Source organism: Astyanax mexicanus, chromosome 16 (genome assembly GCF_023375975.1).
Source record: "Astyanax mexicanus isolate ESR-SI-001 chromosome 16, AstMex3_surface, whole genome shotgun sequence".
Classification (NCBI taxonomy): Eukaryota; Metazoa; Chordata; class Actinopteri; order Characiformes; family Acestrorhamphidae; genus Astyanax; species Astyanax mexicanus.
This window is the reverse complement of record NC_064423.1, coordinates 11,159,667-11,181,277: the sequence shown is the minus strand read 5'-3', so window position 1 is coordinate 11,181,277 and position 21,611 is coordinate 11,159,667. Positions and strand designations below refer to the sequence as shown.

General features: G+C 37.6%; 1 protein-coding gene across 2 annotated transcripts in view; it reads right to left on the bottom strand.

Moving 5' to 3' along the window:
• The window catches only part of LOC103025118 (cell migration inducing hyaluronidase 1), a 216,943-nt gene that overhangs the window by 15,157 nt on the left and 180,175 nt on the right, over positions 1-21,611 (bottom strand). For both annotated transcript variants that reach the window (XM_022669508.2, XM_022669509.2), the window contains exons 14-23: positions 21,067-21,272; positions 14,356-14,425; positions 12,690-12,818; positions 10,911-10,996; positions 9,240-9,371; positions 8,044-8,079; positions 6,583-6,738; positions 5,636-5,816; positions 4,445-4,660; positions 2,976-3,187 (exon numbers count right to left, since the gene is read on the bottom strand). In XM_022669508.2, the coding sequence (XP_022525229.1) occupies positions 2,976-3,187; positions 4,445-4,660; positions 5,636-5,816; positions 6,583-6,738; positions 8,044-8,079; positions 9,240-9,371; positions 10,911-10,996; positions 12,690-12,818; positions 14,356-14,425; positions 21,067-21,272 (1,424 nt within the window). The remainder of the gene's footprint in view (positions 1-2,975; positions 3,188-4,444; positions 4,661-5,635; positions 5,817-6,582; positions 6,739-8,043; positions 8,080-9,239; positions 9,372-10,910; positions 10,997-12,689; positions 12,819-14,355; positions 14,426-21,066; positions 21,273-21,611) is intronic.

Genomic DNA, 21,611 nt, shown 5'->3' with positions numbered 1-21,611 from the left:
ATTAAAAGGAAGTATATTTAATAGCTGCATCAGATCCACAACAGATCACCTTTTCACCACAAGCAAAACTGCACTTCGGGTGGAGCCGATTATGGCAGAACACAGTGTTAAAATTGTTGACATAATTAATTATCATAATAACTATATTTTAACAGACTCTATCTTTATGTAGCCCAGATTACTGTCCAATTCAATCCAAAGTAATAGAGTCACTGATGTATCCAAGGCTCCTCTGTCAGACACACTGAGGAGATAAATTAAATGATTATTCATACAGCAGTTCCATTCCACATTAATAATTTCGCTAAATCTGACAGCCCAGTAAAACTACTATGATTAGCAATCAGTTAATCCTGTGAGGGAGGACTGCTGGATTTCTCAGTGTCCATATCTGATTGGAAAAAAAGCACTGACTGTGGTGAACATTTTCTTTCTTTCTTTCGTTCTTTCTTTCTTTCTTTCTTTCTTTCTTTCTTTCTTTCTTTCTTTCTCTCTCGCTCTCTCTCTATCCCTCTATCTCTCTCTCTCTCTCTCTCTCTCTCTCTCTCTCTCTCTCTCTCTCTCAATTGTCAGTGTGTAGTCACCCCAAATGTATCTACCTAGCTAAATAAATTATTCATTCACTTAACTATAAAATTCAAAGCAGAATTATTGTGCAAATCAACTGATACAACACACAATCAATCAGATATATAAACTAAAACTATTTGGACACACCTCCTTATTCAGTGTTTTAATTTTTTTAGTTAATTTATTTTCTACATTGTAGATTAATATTCAATATTAAGGCTGAAAAAGTAATCTGATTTCTGATTATCCCTTTAAAAAGTAATTTACTTTATAAATTACTTGATTTTAAAAGTAACTCAGTTACTTTTAAGTTACTCTTTTCAAGTTCATTTTAAGTTAGTGCCGCCTCAACATGACTTTTTCTTTAGCTTATACAAACTCAGAATAGAGTCTGCATCTCTGTGTCGCTGCTTGCTGTAATACACAGCTGGAAATAATTAAGAGACCATTTAAAAATTATGATTTACCAAATTGAAAACCTCTGGAATATAATCAAGAGGAAGATGGATGATCACAAGCCACCAAACCACCTGAACTGCTTGAATTTTTGCACCAGGAGTGCAGGCATAAAGTTATCCAAAAGCAGTGTGTAAGACTGGTGGAGGAGAACATGCCAAGATGCATGAAAACTGTGATTAAAACCAGGGTTATTCCACCAAATATTGATTTCTGAACTTCTAAAAGTTTATGAATATGAATTTGTTTTCTTTGCATTATTTGAGATCTGAAAGCTCTGTATCTTTTTTGTTATTTTAGCCATTTCTCATTTTCTGCAAAAAATGTTCTAAATGACAATAATTTTTTTTTTGGGGGGGGGGGGGGGGGGGGGGATTTGGGAGAAATGTTCTCTGTAGTTTTTTAGAATAAAAAATTGTTCTCTTATTTTTTTCCAGAGCTGTATTCACTTCAGCCACCTCTGTCAACATTCAGCGCAGTAGCCCACCATGAACACTAGGTGGTGGAAGAGACCTGTTTTTTTTGTCACATATAGTATTACAGGATCCTGTGTGTAAATGCACAAGATTAATGAAGCTTAGTGTTAATCTGGTTTTAAAAGATAAACAATTATTATTTAGACAGTTAATATGACAAGCACTTCCGATCCTTACAGACACTCTCTGTAATGAATCTGGAGTGTGAAGAAATGCTGTGAAATTACTGCAGTTATTGTTCATTCACTGTTAGGTTGTGAAATGTTTTATATCTTACCACAAGTGAGATACTGACAAATAAAGTTCACCACAACAGTAACTGCGGTTTAGATGTGTCTCCACCACAGCAATTTGCATCACACATAAAAGCATCGCAGCAGGAAAACACTGTATATTACTCATTGTGAGTTTATATACACACTCAACACACTATTACAAACCTCATAGTTATGAGAGAAACTGCTGATGCACAACTTCTAGGTCGTGTTTCTGATAAAGTGGCCAGTGAGTGAAATAAGCACAATGTATTTTAATAGTAAGTGTTTCTTATAAAGTGGCCAGTGAGTGAAATAAGCACAAGGTACTTTAATAATAGGTGTTTCTAATAAAGTGGCCAGTTAGTGAAAGAAGCACAAGGTGCTTTAATAGTAGGTGTTTCTAATAAATTGGCCATTATGTGTATTAAAGAACAAAGTACTATTGTAATAGGTGTTTCTAATAAAGTGGCCATTATGTGTATTAAAGAACAAAGTACTATTGTAATAGGTGTTTCTAATAAAGTGGCCAGTAAGTGAAAGAAGCACAAGGTACTGTAGTAGTAGTATGTAGGTGTTTCTAATAAAGTGGCCAGTGAGTGAAATAAGCACAAGGTTCTTTACAAGTAGGTGTTTCTAATAAAGTGGGCAGTGAGTGAAGGAAACACAAGATACAGTAGTAGTAGGTGTTTCTAATAAATTGGCCAGTAAGTGAAAGAAGCAGAAGGTACTTTAGAAGTAGGTGTTTCTAATAAAGTGACCAGTGAGTGAAAGAAGCACAAGGTTCTGTAGTAGTAGTAGGTGTTTCTAATAAAGTGGCCAGTGAGTGAAAGAAGCACAAGGTTCTGTAGTAGTAGTAGGTGTTTCTAATAAAGTGGCCAGTGAGCAAAAAAAAACACAAGATAGTACAGTAGTAGTAGTAGGTGTTTCTAATAAAGTGGCCAGTGAGTGAAAGAAGCACACGATTCTTTACAAGAAGGGTGTTTCTAATAAAGTGGCCAGAGAGTGAAAGAAGCACAAGATAGTATATTAGTAGTAGTAGGTGTTTCTAATAAAGTGGCCAGTGAGTGTAAAAAGCACAAGGTACTTTAATAGTAGGAGTTTCTAATAAAGTGGCCAGTTGATAAAAGAAACACAAGGTTCTGTAGTAGTAGGTGTTTCTAATAAAGTGGCCAGTGGATATAACCCTGTATAAGGTAATGTATACAGTGTTACTGACCTGTTGAAGTTGATGAGCCAGACAGTCAGATTGGCGGGTGCTGCTTTGTCCCAGTGCACAGTGTAGCTCTTGCCCAGTGTGACCACAGGCTGGTACTGCTGGTAGTGGTTCCTCTTCCCCAGTGCTCCCACCAGCTCCAGAGGATGCTCCGGATACTCATCCTTCACCATCGTCATGTTCAGGTTGGCCGGATTGCGTGCCTGGATGTAAATCTGCAGCAAGATGAAAAAAAACATATGATGAATTATATTATTATTTATTTTAATGTTATATAGAGTTTATTACAGGTAAATACACTCACTGACCAATACACTGCTTGGAAGGTGTGTGTCCTTTTACATCTGGTGTAAAACTAACACAGAACTTCAGAAAAAGAACATCATACTGAATGTAAAACATGGTGGTGGTAGTGTAAAATATTTCGGCTGCTTTGGGTTGCGTTTTTAGGACCTTGACAACTTGCTGTAATTGATGGTATCATGAATTCTGCTCTCTACCAAACAATCCTGAAGGAGAATATCCAGCCATCATATTGTGACCTTAAGCTCAGGCGTACGTGGGTTCTGCAGCAGGACAATGACCTGAAGCACACTAGCAAGACCATCTCTAAATGGCTCAATAATTTTTTTCTTTATTTAATAAATAAAATTATCATTTAAAAACTGCTTCTTATATTTACTCAGGTTATATTTGTCTGATACGAAAGTTTGTTTGTTGATGGGAAAAGTGTAAGTATGATTAAAAAAAACATAAAATTGCCATTTAGAGCATTTATTTGCAGAAAATTAGAAATGGCTGAAATAACTAAAAAGATGCAGTTCAGAAATCAATATTTGTTGGAAGTTCTCATGCATCCTGGCATGTTCTCCTCCGCCAGTCTTACACACTGCTTTTGGATAACTTTATGCCTGCACTCCTGGTGCAAAAATTCAAGCAGTTCAGCTTGGTTTGATGGCTTGTGATCATCCATCTTCTTCTTGATTACATTCCAGAGGTTTTCAATTTAGTAAAATCAAAGAAACGAATTATTTTTAAATGGGCTCTTATATTTTTCAGAGCTTTATATTTTTACAGGTAGATATAATTATGGTTATTGGGTTTATTCTAGTAGCATATACAGTATATATATAGTTTTACATTTTTATTCTAACATTAATTGAAATTAAGTTTTGAGAACTGTCTGGATTGCCTTTCACAAACAGATTTTTTTGGAGACAGGAAGCAGGCAGGTGTCTTGTGGCTCAGCACGAGTAAATTAAAGATCATGGCACGCTCAACTCTGCCAAACAAGGTTGTGTTTTGGATGAGGACAGCGTGTGTGTGTGTTTTAGCTCAAGCAGGGAAAGTGTGTTCCTAAACAAACCTTGCCTGGCACCAAAGAAAGGCATGTTTGTAGCCGCAGGAGTGTGTGTTTGTGTGTGTGTGTGTGGGCGTTGGTGCTTTTTTGGCAGCCTGAGGGTGGCACTTACCTGGGCAAATCGCCCGCTGCAGATGGCTGCCCTCCAGTCAGGGACGTCGATGCAGTCTGGGTGGCGTAGGAGCCAGTTGTCCTCCTTGACCAGAAACGCGCCGGGGTACTCGCTGACCGAGCCATCGACATCGTGGAAAACGGTGGTCTTGTCACCGTCCATCTGCATCTCGCTGAACCATGGACCTGGCTCTCCGAAAAACACGCGAGACGTGATCTGAATCACAAATCAGAGACGGGAGAAGAACAACAGATTGAGGTTTATTATTGTATGGAGGCAGGAGAGATTCGATGAATCATCTCAGATATGTAAATGAATCGATGCTTATTCTAAAAGCATTTACACATTAAACATTATACATTATTACACGTCTTTTAGCAGCTGATTTTATTTCATTTGCGCCATCACCATGAAACACTACCAATTCATACCAATTCATTGTAGCCTTCTATTGCTTGTATACAAGTTTTTTTTATTTATTTTAAAATGAATAAAGAAAATAAATTCATAATGAATATGCATTAATACGGACTGTGCCTTCCACCAAAAAGTAGTTCCCCAACAAAGGAACTGTAACAAAACTGTAACTACAAAACGGCGTATGGTTTATACAGGCTAATGCCACGAAAGTTAACTTGAAATCAACATTAGGAATAAGAGAAATGATCGAAGAATACTGAAAGTTAAGGGGATTGCTAAATGCTAGGACTGTAAAATAACGCTGAAACTCTTCTCTACTGCTCCGCTGAGTCATCTTCATGTGAAAGCTGCGAGATTGCGAGCTAGCTGTGCCTGCAGGACTGTGGTAAGGTTAGCATAGCTTGTTTAGTTCAGCATTAGCTTAGTCTAGACTGGCTGGTTACTGTTCTGGCTATCAGACTGCCGCCAAGGTGACTGATGGATATTCTTTCTTTTCTTTTTTTTTCACAAAAGACATCATCCCAAAACTTTTGCCAGGCAGTGTAAGAGTATCTTTCTCTCACACCTCGGTCAGCTCCAGCTCCGGGAGTTTTCCTCCATTTGATCATAATCTTTCGTGACATACCCCCGACTGAATCAATCACACCATTTCCTCGCCGCTCGAAGCCACTAACCCTGTCCATTAGTTTTAAACAACACATTAAACGTTGCCACACATTTCTCACATGCCGGAGCAGAACCGAGGTGTAAAAAGCTCTGTCCGGATCTCACCGGAACGCTGTCGAAGGTGATGTCCGTCACGTTGTTGTTAGGACAGCTCTGCCACGAGTTGTTGAGGCGGAAAGCGAAAGCACTGGTGTGGCGTCCATCCAGAGCGACGTATTTACGGAAGGTGCAGTTCTGAACGTTGATTGGGCCGTCGTAGATCTGCATGCCGCGAATGGGGAAATCCCTGCAATACACAGAGAGGTGGCGTTAATTAATATTGTAGTTACTTAAAGCTATTTAATATTGTAGCTACTTTCTGTAAACTGACATGCCACAACCTGTATAAGTTTTAAGGTGTTGCCAAACCTGCTTTAAAAGTCTTCTCCACAACTTTATCTCTGACCTGTCTGGTGAGTTCCTTGGTCTTAATGATGCTGTTTGTTCACTAGAGTTCTCTAACAAACCACTGAGTTCGATACAGAACAGCTGTATTTATGCTGAGACTAAATGACACACAGCTGCACTCTATTAACTCATTAAGTGACTTCTGTAGACAGTTGATTGCACTGGATTTTATTTAGGGGTTTTTGGGAGCTGAATACTTTTGCACAACTTCATTTTTCAGATTTTTATTTGATGAAAAATTTGGAAAAACATGTATCATTTTCATTTCACTTCCCCCTTATGCAATACTTCGTGTTGGTTTATCACTTAAAATCTCAATAAAAGACATTAAAGTTTGTGATTGTAAGGGTGAAAAAATGTGAAGAAGTTCAAGGGGTATGAATACTTTTGCAAGCAACTGAAATATTAATATCACTGGCATAAAATGGTTGAAAAATGAAAACAACTTCTGAGACAATATACCATCCAACAAAACTGTTATCAATGACATGCTCAAACGGTACAACAAAATTTAAACAAATTAAATAACTAAAAATAAAATTGCTAATTTGTATAGAAAAAAAAACATAATGGTCTAATGAATTAAAGGTGTTAGTGTTGCTTACACTCCTCTGGGGAGGGTCCGGCCACTGTGGTCTAAACCCCCAGGCCCCCAGATCCGGCTATCCGGCACCACCATCCCTCTGTTCTCACTCTCTCCCACAAAGAGAGAGTTCTTCACTTCCTGCCTGGAGCCGTCGTCATCTGGGAAGGTCCCTCCACTAAACAAACACAACACAAATCAACATCACTTGTTTTAATACAGGGCCAGAAATTACAAACAGGGGTGTACGAGTGCAGAGCGTGCGGTGCGTCTGCATCGCCAACATAGCAACGAACGTCTGACAGTTGACTGTTGTCAAGGTTTACATCAGTCAGTGGTGTGAAAAAAGACTAAGATAGCAATAAGCAATGAGCCCTGTGCACGATGTAAGATAGGGTACAAGGTCTTCCTTTCCTGGGGCGGTCCTGATGAGTGCCAGTTTCCTCACAATGTCTGACCTTTTATTTCTTAAAGCAATTTTTTCATTACTTAATTGAGCAATTCTTGCATTAGCTTTAAAACATATTTAAATCCATTGAAAGCCCAAAAAACTCTCCATTGCTCGAAAGATTTGCACACACTACTCAAATTGGTGCTACTTTAAAGAATTTAAAATATAAGTCATATTATGGTTTGTTTAACACTTTTTTGTTCACTAAATAATTTTTTTTCACAAAAAAAGTTTATCAGCTGAGAGTTTACTTTACTCTCAACGTTTAGATTTAAATGGTGTTCATTGTTGGGAGTTCTTTGACAGAGTTGAATATTTCATGTATAACTGAAAACATACTCAAATGTGGTATATCATGATATATATCGTTAACTTGATTTAAAAATTCCATATCATGATATATGATTTTTCCAAAATTTCGCCCAGCACTTCTTAATAATCTAATTTATAAATAATTTATAAACCCTATATTTATAAGGGTAGTCTTATTTTAAGTGGTACCGCCTTTTTTAATATAAAAGAAAAAATAAGCATGGATTTAGTTTTTTTTCTTAAAAAAAAAATCTACTTTAAAAAGTCAGGATCACTCTTGCTTGTTGCTTCTGTAGGTTTACCTAGGTTTACTCTTTTTTTTTTTTTTACTGCTTTTGCTACAAAGTCAGAATATATATATATATATATATTTTTTTCTCTGAAAGCATACAAACACAGACTCACACACACACACACACACACAGTCCAAGATACAGATTGAGAGAAACGCCAGGCTAAACGCGGGCGGACCCCGTCGTGCATACACATTAGCCCCCAGTGCAGCTACCTTCTCACACCGCTGAATTACTTTCACACTCTCTCAAAGCACCCTGATTTCCCCAGTGCATCTCAAGAAGCCTCCCATATATGGTGTTTTCCAATTACGGCCCCGGCATAGGGGCCTATAATGCATTCTGCAAACATAAACACATTTTTTTTCCAGACTGAGAAATGTGTGCGAGTGAAAAAAAAAAGAGAGAGGGTGATTAGCAGCCTTACCTGGCGAGCGTGAGGCCAATTCCATTATCAGCAAACCTGCGAATGATAGAGACACGCGAGTCAACCGGGGCCTGCGTGATGCCCACACTGTATACTGTATACAATCGATATGATGGATATGATGGAGTGATTGTGGGAAACTTTAGGCAAACAGAGGTAAATGGCTTCTGCATTTTCCAAGGTCAGGCAGGGTGAAAGTGGAGGCCTATGAGAGCTATAGCTCTGTTGTAGTTTACACATAGCTGCTGTGTACTGACGCTTATATAAGAAAACTCTGCAGCTACATTTGATTCAAACTGCATTTTAAAGTGTGTGTGAACAGCGCTTAAAGAATAAACCAATAGAAGAGTCTGAAACAGCTCTGAATGAGATGACAGAATGTAATGCACTTTATTATATATTTATTTCTATTTCTTTATTGAATCCATGCTATGAGTGGATTTAGCTTTAGGTGAGTGTGTGAGTGTTGATGCCACACTTAAATACACTGATACACAGTACCATTCAAAGCACTGGCAACCTTTATATCCAGTTTGTTTGCAGGGTGAAACTGGACGTAGAGTAAAGGGTGCCGATACTTAAGGAGGGAGGATGTGTGATGTTTATTTCTTTAAACAGCAATGGCATTTTTGAGTGGTGTGTACGCTTAGCTTTAGGAGAGTATTAATACTGCCCTTACACACACATACTTATGCAATAATACACAAGAGGGAGTGCTATAATGTGTAAAATTATTATAAACATTTAGAAAACAATGTATCATTTTCATTTCACTTCACCATTATGTGCTACTTTGTGTTGGTTTATCACTTGAAATCTGTACAAAAAATACATTTAAGTTTGTGGTTGTAAGGTAACAAAATGTCAAAACGTTCAAGGGGTCTGAATACTTTTGCAAGCCACTGTAAGTCATTGATTATGTACCAGTCTGAAAAAAGGTTATTAAGTCATGTCTAAAGCTTTGGGAGCACAGTGAGAGCTATTATTATTCACAAATGAACAAAAAAAAACATGGCTGACAGAAATTATTTCAAAAGGGCATGGACAACTCATCCAGGAGGTCACAAAAGAAACCAGAACAACATTTAAAGAACTGCAGGTCTCAACTGCCTCAGTTAAGGTGTTTTTGAGAGCTACAATAATGAACTGCCTTTGGGATTCAGAACAGCATTACAGGGCCATCAGAATAAACTCACTGGCAGTCGTCCAGCCAGACGTCTCCTCCCCTGAGCCAGGCTCCATGGTCCTGGTTCTTATATGCCACAAAGTGGTGAATGAGGGCGGGTACTCTTGGCTTGAAGGGGTCAGAGTCCTGGTGTGGGCCGTACCTGTGAAACATCACAAAATCACACAATTAACAGGTGGAAAGCACTGGTAAGCAGTGTTAGACAACAATGCAGATCCAGCTTTGCAGAAAAGCTACTAGTTCTTACATCACTTACTGTGTGCAGGGCTGGTTTAAGGAATTTGAGGGCCCCAAGCAAAATGGACCCCAACACAAGTGTAGTTCAAACAGCGAAGCAATGGTATATAAAACACACTATAACCACCACTGAATTGTTATATTGTTGTTTGAATAAGATGGAGGCAAAATATGCTGCGCCTCAAACTTTTAGACAGAGCATGGATACAAATATAACCATATAAACTCAGTTCAGTTAATCAAACTTAAGGTGAGGACAGGGTTCTTGCACCATTTTAAAAGTCAAATTTAATGCTTTGTAAGACTTTTTTTAGATCGCAATAAATATAATTTAAGACCCAAAATGTAGTCATATTTTCTTTGGTAGAAAATAATTCGTTGTATTGGAAATCAAAACCTAGCTAACTCACGTTAACGTTACTATGTTATCTAGCTTGTCTCTAAGCTCGGTAACATAGTAACATAACTCGACACTAACGTTCCTATGTTAGCTAGTTTGCTGCTAATGTTAGCTAGCTCTCCGCTAACCTTAGTTCTCTCCCCAGAAATGTAGCTAAATGATTCCCTGTTAACATTAGTATGTTAGCGAGTTCGCCGCTAATGTTAGCTAGCTTCCAGCTAACCTTAGTTCTTTCCCCAGTAATGTAGCTAAATGATTAGCTGTTAACATAAGTATGTTAGCTAGCTTGCCGCTAATGTTAGCTAGCTCGCCACTAACCTTAGTTCTCTCCCAGGTAACGTAGTTACCCCACCGCTCAAGTTAGCATGTGCTTTCCCAATGGCATTAAACGCACCTTTTAAAATGTAATACCTACAGCTAATTTATAGTAAATTTATTACACTTTTGAAGGACCTGCGGGCCCCTGGAGTAAGGACATGTAAAGTTAAACAAATTTTTTGAGTTTTTAAGTTTTGCATATTGTTTACAACTACGACTAATGTCAGTTAGTCAGTAGCTTTATCCTTTCTAGTGTTAAAGACAGTGAGGTAAAGCTGGTGTGCATGAATACTGCTGAACATGTTCCAGTCTGGTTATATTCTACTATCAGCAACTAGTGTGAAGGGCCCACTTTAAGGGTAATTCTGATAACAGTTTTATAGTATTTTTCTGCATTGATGTCACAGTTTGTTGTTGCATTCAATTCGTAATCAGGGGCCCCACACCAGCAATTGCTTGGTTTGCCTGTCCTTTTGCAATGGTTCTGACTGTGTTGCTACCCCCAGAAAAAAAAAAAAAAAGATAACAATAGGTTTCTTACAGCAAATTAATGCAACTAGGTCAATATTTATACAATATACAAGCCTTTTTAATAAGCAATACAAATCTGTATTAAAGTAGTGCTCTAACTGCCACAGGTAAAGTTCAACTCTTATAATCACATTAAAAGGATTAGTGTTTTTTGTGTTTTTCCTGTGTTGTGTTGTGTGAGTGTTTGAGACTAACCTGGCCCCTACGAGGGAGAGGTATGGCCTCTTGTCCTTGGCATTAGCCTGAGTGGTTTTCACCCCGTTGTCAAGGATCATCCCTGCCTGTCGGAAACCCACAGAAAGAATATCTGTAAATGCCCTCGTCCTCAGAAAAACACGGCTTAACTTTTGTTTGAAATATTCATTTGCTTTAGATTAAAAGAGCTGTCCACACACAATCAGCTAAAGCTAATCCTCAAGGCTGCTTGGTTATCCAAAACCTTCCTCACATTTGAAATTTAATTATAAAGTATAAAGAATTGTCTTACTAATGCACAGACAGACAACATAAAGTGAAGTTGAACTAGTGACTAAATAATCACTTGCACAGCAACCCAGGGAGGGTATGATTTAAAGCAGACAGCAGCGGAAGACGTTCACTAACCATATACAGTAGTTCCTGTAGTTAAAGACTAGAGATACCCAAGGAACAATATTACAAAATATTAAAAGTAGAAGTTCTCCCTTCAGAAATGTAGTTATCTTAAAATGAAGATGACCCACTGCCGTTTTTAGTCAAGTTTTAGTCCTGTCAGATAATTCCTTCAGGGTGCAACTGTTTTTTTTTTTACAATGAGTGTATAGTATAGACATATATTATGTGCACTAATAATATTGTGTTATATGAAATACTATTCAAAAGTTTGGCACACCTTAAATTAAGTGTTTTTTTTTTCATTATTTAAAATGTTGTGCATTGTAGATTAATACTAAAGTCATCCAAACATATAGAATTAATTAGTAATCAAAAAAGTGTTCAATAAGGGTGATCGAGTAATTTTCTGTGACTCAGGGAATCGTTTACTTAATTTTAAAACTACTACTTTTATTGTGGCACAGCAAGCTTAGCGTTACGTCACGCATGCAAAGAAACAAGGAGGAGGAGGCGGAGGCTTTCAGTTATGACGCGGGAATATAGAAGCGGTGAGGGGAAAGAGGAAAAAGGGGCAAAAAGAGCAACAATTTAAAAGAAAAAAAGGCAATAATAATGGAGCATTTTAGGCTCAACAGCAAGAACTATGCTGTGACATGTGTTCAGTGCAGCGTGACCACCACAGCACATCTTCAATGCTGCACCATCTCTGCTGAAGACACCCGGAGCAAGCAAATATGTTTTATTCGATTACTTACATTTTAGATTCTTCAAAGTATCGCCTGGTAGTGGCTGTTCAGTTAACAGCTGTGCTGAACTTGTAAAGAGTTATTTACTCAAATTTCTTGCCCTCTTAATGTGTTTTAGTAATGTTTTAATCCATATTATGGCAAGAACTACTCAACTAAGTAAAGAAAAAAAGTACTATTTAGCAATCAAGGTCAGTCAGCCTGAAGAATTTTAAGAATCTGTATCAATTAGTATCCTCAAGTGCAGTCACAAAGACCATCGAAATCATCATGATGAAGTTGGCACTCATCAGGACCACCCCAGGAAAGAAAGACCAATCTAAATCAAGCTGCGTGATGCAGAGTTACCAGCCTCTGAAATTGCAAGTTTTTTGTGGGTTTTTTTTTTTTTTTAACTTTTAATTCCTTATGTGTTCCTTCATAGTCTGGATGATTCAGTATTAATTTACGATGTAGGAAATACAGTATTGAATGAGAATATTAAACCAGTGAATGAAAAGGTGTGTCCTAATTTCCTAAGTGTCCTAACTTTAAGGACTTACATGTGATAATCTTCAGAATATGTAATATTCTGATATACTGATTTTCATTAACATACACACACACACACACACACTAATACACACATTCTCACCCTGTAGTTGGAGTGTGCTCGGTTGTTAATGAAGCGCCCCATAGGAGTGTGTTCAGTCGTGCCAGGAGAATACATGCCCTCTGATGGACCCGTGGGGACGTTATGGAATAGGAACCAAAATCCCGTCTCCTAGGGGAATACACACACACACACACACACACACACACAGTGTGACATGTGAGTCACTAATGGCAACACATAATGACACCAAAGACACAGAGAGAGAGAGAACACTCACAGCAGTGGGCAAAAATATGCCCAGGGCTAACCACACACACACACACACACACACACACACTTCACACACACACTCTACTTCTCTTACTTTTTCCAGACAAATATGCCCCTTAAAATTCTTATTTTCTGTCTGACACACATTTCTTTTCTTACAGACCCTCGAAATGTTCCTTTTTCTACCAAACATCTACTGCCATGAGTGTTCAGGCACCAGGCACTAGTGTGATATAACTGCATATTTTATATATATATATATATATATATATATATATATATATATATATATATATATATATATATTCATGAACAGATGGTCGCATATTTTTTCTTCAGGATTGTCTGGTAAACAGCAGAATTCCTGGTTTTACAGCAAGTTGTCCAGACCCTGAAGTAGCAAAGCAGCTCCAGACCATCATACTACCACCACCATGTTTTACATTCAGTATGATGTTCTTTTTCTGAAATTATGCGTTCATTTTGGTTTGCTGGTCACTCCTGGGAAGGTTCACCACTGTTTCATGTTTTCTATATTTGTGAATAATAGCTCTCACTTTGGTTTGCTGGAATCTCAAAGCTTTAGAACTGATCTTGTAATATTTTCCAGATGGAACTGATAGATGATTAATGACTCAATGTTTTCTAAACTGTTTTTTTTATTTTTTCTGTTCGCAGCATAATGTGTTGCTTTTTGAGATCTTTTAGATGCTTCATGTTGTCAAACAGGTTCTAATGCTTTTTAAGGCCTTTTTATGACCTCAATAAATACAATTTAAGACCCAAAAATGTATTTTGTAGAAAATAATTTATTGTATTGGAAATCAAAACCTTAACATTTCCCATTTGTTATGGCACTAACCTTAGTTGTCTCCCCTGTAATGTAGCTAACTCGCTGCTAACGTTATTATGTTAGTATGTTCGCTAGCCTACCATTAACGCTAGTATGCTTGCTAGCTCGCTGCTAATGTTAGCTAGCTCTTTGCTAACCTAAGTTCTCTCCCAGTAACGTAAGCTAACCCGCCACTAAAGTTTGTGCTTTCCCACTGGCATTAAACACACCGTCTGAAAATTTTATACCTACAGCAAATTCACAGTAAATTTAGGATCTTAACTACCTGGATTTAAATTTTTACGATTTTATGACTTTTTAAGGAACCGCAGGAACCCTGTAATCAGAACTGGTTCTGGCTAGTAATGCTGGAACTTCACTTTTCTCAAGCGTTTTCCCCTCCCAGTAATGATAGCACTGTCTGATATGAACTTCTTGCCAGCAATCGGGAACTGGACACAATCGAATTGTGAGAAAAGCGTAAAAAAAAAGAAACAAAAACAAGAAAATGCAATTGGTGTTTAGATAACAACCAGGAGCTGCTCCAAGTCTGATCCCTTCAGACTCACTGAAGACACTGATCAGCATGGTAACAGTACTCACCTCTGAGCCAGCAGCCGCACAGTCAATCAGGTTGTTATTGGGGTTAGCTATCCAGAAGGTGGAGGTGGCACTGAAAGAGAGAGAGAAAGAGAGAAAAAGAGAGAGATTTAATTCCACAGCCTCTGACCACTTCTTTCCTATCATACCTTTGTGCACAGCAGAGCTGAACCCACTGAACCGATTCCAACAGCCTTTTCTTACAACTTTATTTTAACTGTATTTAAAACGATGAATACACCCTGCTTTTTCATCGTAAACACAGGCTCAGGCAGATAGTGAGCTTACAAAGGTCACACAGATTAATTAATGCAAATGAATGCAGAACCACTGCTGTATTTGTTTGTTGCAGTATGTACGGCATTAGTTTTTTAGTTTAGTTTTTTTTTTAAGTGTGTGATAGTCAAATTAATTACAGCTCTGAAAACAACACACATACACTCTTCACTAACACACACACACACACACACAGTTGTGACTCTGTGACTCTTCCTGTTTATCTCAGCTCTACACAGCAGTTTAGCACTTGCTAATCACACACCACACACATCTATAGCCTAACAGCATATCTCAGCTTGTGCTGCACCGTCCTTTCAAAACAGTAGTTTATTAATATAAAAACATTCAATTTATAATTCCACTTCCGTTCCATATAGAGATATAACATGTTGCCAAATATCATCACTGTCCAAGAAAAAACAACACTTTTACATGGAAGCCCATTCCAGCCACCTAAAATGAAAAAAAAATCCAGAACATTTTTTTCTTATTATTAAGTAAACTGATATCTTATTATTTTGAGATAGTAAGTCATTATTTTGAGATAGCAAGTCATTATTTTGAGATACTAAGTCTTTATTCTGAGATAGCAAGTGTGTTTGCTTTTGGAAAAAAAAAATCTTTCTAAAAAATTACTTACTATCACAAAATCATGAGATGGTATCTCAAAATAATGAGATAGTACCTCAAAATAATGACTTACGGGGCTCCGAGTGGTCCAGCGGACTAAGCACTGCCACTATGATCAGGAGATCTCCGATTTGAATCCTGTTCATGTAGCTCGCCATCAAGTACCGGAACCCTGAAAGAGCACAATTGGCCTTGCTCTCTCTGGGTGGGTACAGTAGATGGCGCTTTTCCCCCTCATCACTCCAAAGGGTGATGTTGATCAGCACAAGTTGTCTGTGAGCTGATCTATCAGAACCGAGTCGCTGCGCTTTTCTTTCAAGCGCGTTGTGATGCTACTTTGCAATGCTGCATCAGCAGCAGTTACAAAAGAGGCGGAGTCTGACTTCACATGCATCAAAGGAGGCATGTGCTAGTCTTTACCCTTCTGGTGTTGGTGCATCACTAATGATAGGGGGAGTCCTAATGAGTGGGTTGGGTAATGTAAATTGGGGAAAAAAAAATCAATAAAAAAATAATAAAAAATAATGACTTACTATCAATAGTATCTCAAAATAGTGACTTACTATCGCAAAATAATGCAATTTCTTTATGGAATGTACTTCCCTACTTTTACAAGTGAAGTAAAAAAAAAAAAAAAAAAACTTAACTTTCAGAAGAAGCCAAAAAGCTAAAACATTTTTAATCAAAATTATTTTGGAGCATTTCTATTGGTCCATTCTATATAAATGACTGGTTTGTGATGTGCCCCCCTCCCCCCACCGACACAATACATCCTAATCCGTCCTAATCCATCATCAACTGTGTTTATAAGACTAACAGTCATGATATAATAATTTCTACCAACCGCTCATGAATGATACTTATATTAAACATTATAAAACATACAAGTATGTAAATATTAGTATTTTAATTGACAAAACTAAATATAAATGTAATTGCATTTTACATTTCTTATATTCATTCTTTTATTCACATTTAAATATCCACTATAAAAACAACTGAACTTAATCCCAGAATTTTGTTGTGAATAATCAGGTTAACGTTTTTAATCGATTGACACCACTAGTTTATTTATAATGAGAGCGCCACTGTCATGAATTCAGACCAAACAACTGAGCATCAAGGTAATCAAGCAACAGAACATTAAAATCTGTGTCATAGATCAACAACAATTATGTTTTATAATAAAAATGTGGAAATTAAAGGCAATATGAATGACCACAAAAAATGCATACTATTGCTTCCCTCACTAATAAGCACTAATGAGTAGAATTTAAAGACAGCAGATAGAGAGCAGAGAAACAGAAAGAGTGGAATTTTAGAGAAACTATGGAGTTTTTGGTCCTGTTTACAAATCACAGAAGAAAAACAAAAAAAAATAGGTCAGACATTTTTTATGGCTTTACATAATAAACCGGTTTGATTAGCAAGAGAATGGCTTTACGAAACAGAATTAGCATAAACACCTTAGTCCATATTATACGTAGATGACTGACTTAGTTCCCTGAATCACAATAATAAGTATATTATATTAGATTAATTATTATTAATATTATTACTGAACACCTCCACATGGCTTGGGTTTGAGAATAAGAATGTGCTTTTATCACCATGCTAACTGGTGAGGTACCCTATAAGCTCACGTTGCTTGATAGATAGCTGTATTGGCCCCAGAGCTCCAGCATAAAACTAGAGAGGCAAACTTTAGACAGGCTTATCAATTACTTTTGGGATTGTGCTCGAAAATGCGATTTCTCATGAAAATATTCCTATAAAATGCACTTTTTTTATGACTTCAGGTGGATGTTTGTTTATTTATTTTTTTAACAAATGTTGCGCATCAAGCATATCAGGCAAGCGTTGCTGTGCCTCTCCAGGGCTTCGGTAGCTCAGATGATCGATCTGTGCAGCCTACGGTCATTCATCACTCAGGTCATCTTCAGCGGCAAACATAATAAACAAGCCCCGCTAAAGCGTACAGAGTCGATACTAACTCGGTTTCTGGGCTTATCAAAGTGTATAAGGGGCAGCTGTGCTGCTGCTACACTGTCTAATCACAACCCTGACCAGATTCCTTACATTCACACAGTTTAACCCTGAGATATCTACAGTTATTACTGTCTTTTTGATGCACAACCTGAATAAAACGTTGAAGAAAACTGTTATCTACTGTAAGGTGCATCTATTGCACTAGCAGTTATATACATATATATATATATATATATATATATATATATATATATATATATATATATGTATATAAAAGTTACTTTATTTCAGTAATTCAGTTTAAAATGTGAAGCTCATATACTATATAGATGTATTACACACAGAGTGATCTATTTTAGGCGTTCATTCATTTTATTGTTGATAATGGCTTACAGCCAATTAAACCTGCTAAAATCCTGCTGGAAAATGAAATCCACATCTCCATAAAAGTTGTCGGCAAAGGAAAGCATGAAGTGCTGTAAGATTTTGTGGGAAAGCATTTCACTGCACTGACTTTAGACTTGATAATAAAACACAGTGGCTCAACACCAGCAGATGACATGTCTCTCCAAACCATCACTGATTGGTGGAAACTTCACACTAGACCTCAAGCAGCTTGGATTGTGTTTCTCTCTACTCTTCCTCCAAACTCTGCTCCCTTGATTTACAAATAAAATGCAAAGTTTCCTGATGATCAGTGATGGTTTGGAGAGACATGTCATCTGCTGGTGTTGATCCAATGTGTTTTATATCAAATATCAAGTCTAAAGTCAGTGCAGTTTTGTTTTCCAGCACTTCATGCTTCCCTCTGCTGACAACTTTTATTGAGATGTGGATTTCATTTTCCCGAAGGATTTGGCACACTGCCCACACTGCTAAAAGTACCAATTTCTCTTTATTGACTGTAAGCCATAATTATCAACAATAAAAGAAATATACACTTAAAATAGATCACTCTGTGTGTAATACATCTATATAACATATGCATTTTACATTAAAGTAACTTCTCAATGATATTCTTATTTTTTTGTTTTTAGATGCACCTGTATATCTTGCTAAATCTCCTTAGAAAGCCCAAACCAATACATTGGGAGCTCTGGAGCAGTCATGAACACATTGTCCTAAGGTCAGCCTATCTAGTTGGAGCAGTGGAACTGTGGAATTATATCTGCTGCCATCCAAAACCTTTGGGATGAGTTGGAGTGACAGAACTTATTATCTACATCAGTATTTGACCTAACTGAAGCTCTTATGGAGCTGGATGCAATCAAACCATCTTTACAGTAATGATTCAAAATGTTGTGCAAAGTTTTCCCAGAAGAACAGAGGCTGAAGGATTTAACACGGAACTTTATTTAGATATATTATTCAATCATTCAAAAAACTATATAATAATAATAATTACTCTGTACTGTTAGTTGTTAGGTGGTTACTAAGGTGTTGCCATGTGGTTAATAATTGATTAATTGGTGGTTGCTATGACATTGCTATGATGCTACTGTACATATTAGAATTGTACTCATATGTACAATTGTATCATTGTAATAACTGGTTACTAGGTGGTTGCTATGGTGTTGCCAAGTGGCAGCTAGGAGGTTGCTAAAGGGTTGCAATGTTGTTAAAAATAGTAGTTGATATGTGGTTGCTATATTGTTAATAAATGTCTATGGTGTTGCTAAGTGGTTGCTATGTTTCTAAAAATGTTTGCTTTCTATTAGGTTGCTCTGAAGTTGCTAAATGGTTGCTACGTTGTTGACATGGTATCCAAGTTGCTGTAGTGTTACCTAGTTGGTTGCTATGGTGCTGCAAGGTGATTGCTATTAAATTGTTATGTTGTTGCTTAGTGGTTGCCAAGGTGTGTGCAGTACACATGGTGTTTATCTTGTATATAATCATAATATACTGTAAGTATAATTATAAGCATCATACACTGACATGACAAAAGTCATAGGATAGAAGTATGTAAAAAATTGGGAAGCATGGCAATACCCACACCTGTATAAGTTGTGAGGTGCTATCTTGTGAGTGAGGTTAAACATTGGACAGTGTGCTCATTGCAAAAAGAAATAGATTATGGGAGTTTGAGTGAGTCCAGATAGTGGGTGCCAGATGAATGGGTCATTCAATTTCTTGCTTTATTTGATGTTTTTAAGTGGTTACCAGAAGGATGCTAAGGTGTTGCTTAGTGATTGATTCCTAGGTGGTTGCTATGTTGTCACAAAATTGTAGGTATGGTATTGCTAAGTGGGTATTAGGTGGTTGTTACTATTTGGTGTAGCTGGGTGATTGCTGTGATGTTGGTAGGTGGTTACTAGGAGGTTGTTAAGATGTTGCTTGGTGATTGCTATGGTTTCTTGGGCGGCTTCTATGGTGTTAAACGTTTGCTATGACAATGCCAGGTGGTTAATATGTTGTCAGTAATTGTTGGTATGGTGTTGCTAAGTGGCTACTCGTTGGTATAAGATTTCTACTGTGTTACTTGGTGATTGCTATGGTTTTCTCGGGTGGCTGCTATGGTGTTAAACGTTTGCTATAACAATGCTAGGTGGTTGATACAGTAAGTAGTGGTAATATGTAGATGCTATAGCTCAGTGCTCTTTTATGACTGCCTAGAAGCAGCAGGCCCTTGTGTGTATCCTGTCTGGTATTCTGAATATTTAATTAGAGAAGGTTAACTCAGGTCACACATGGTTAAAACATAAATAGCTAAGATTCATTCGGGAATAAAAATCATTACCGAGTAATATTGGCATGACAGAGAGTCGGGTAACATGACTTGCTGTGCTGTGCCTGGGTGGAGAGGCTGTTTAATGGCATGTAAAGCGAGACCGTAGCTAATAGGTTTGATTAGTGTAATGACTCGTGATACGCAGAACACATCGGCTCAAGAATTACAGTTTAATTTTAAAAACTTGACGGACATATTTTAATTAGTCTGTTGCTGCTTAAACGTCCAGGCTGAGAGAGTCTCATTGTGGGAAAATCTTTAATAATAGCATTTTGCTGTATGAGCGGTCTGGATGGTATGAACACACACACACACACACACACACACACACACACACACACACACATTCACACACAGTATGTGAATGAGGCCGATGGATTTATACAGTATATATTTTACAATTGCTAATTTAGAGTATTTTACAAGTAACTCATTTAATGTGATAGTAGCCAACACATGGAGGGGACAAATTGTGCCCATTCTGGGGATTAGGCCTTTCACTTCATATGTTTAGATGACATATTGTCCAAAAATAATTATAATAAACAAAATTACCGCCTTTTTAAGATCCTGTAAGATCAGACATTCAGTGGTATTAAAACAATGTTGAAGAATTAGTGAGAAAGTTGAAGTTAAAGTTGAAGCGTCGGGGCTGGATACTTCAACAAGACAACGACCCTAAACACTAAACACTGCTCAACATCTACTAAATCATTCATAGAGAGGAACAAGTACAACGTTCTGGAATGATCATCTCAGTCCTCAGACCTGAATATTATTGAAAATCTGTGCTGTGATTTTTTAAAAGCGGGCTGTTCATGCTCAGAAACCTGAATCAAACCTGACTGAACTGGAATTTTGTGATGTTTTATAAAGAAGAATGATTCAAAATACCTTCAACCAGAACTCAGACTCTCATCATCATTTATGCGCCTGCCTAATTTAGTTTAATACTTATCGCACACTTTCTGTAAATCCTATAAACTGTGCCAACAGAACATGACTCTCTGGAGCAGATAAACAAGAACCTATAGGTTCTTCAAATGTCCAACATAACCATCCACATCACTGCAACTGTAAGCCCTCACCTGCAGTCCTGTCGTGGTTTGGCGATGTAGCCGGGAAAAGCTCCGTCTGTGATGTCCCGACACATCTTGCTGTCACGGTCTGAGGGCAGCAGAGTGCCGGCCTTTACCTTCAGGCCGAGGCAGTGCTCGAACGTGTTCCTCTCCTCGGGGCCGTCCTCTGTGAAGAAACAGTGGCCTAGAACATCGTAGCCCACCACGTCCTTCACCTGCAGCAGAGAACAACAACATCTCAGCATTATAGTGTGGTGATTAGGTTTAATCAGTGGTCTGCAGGTACAGTCATGCAAAAAAAAATAATAATTTGGAACCTCTGCATTTCTTTCAGAAAAAAAACTTCTCATTGTTGCTTGACTAATTTGTTTGCACTGTATATGATTTTATTTCACACAGAATGCCAGAAATGGATTAGACAAAGGTTTTTGGCATCCCCTTAATTTTAAAGACTTGGTAGAGAATCAATTGCAACAAAAGTTGAAATCAATTAGTTGTTAGCATGCTTGCCTCCAAGCACTGGCCTCTTGGGTTAAAGTCCTTATCTGGGTGGA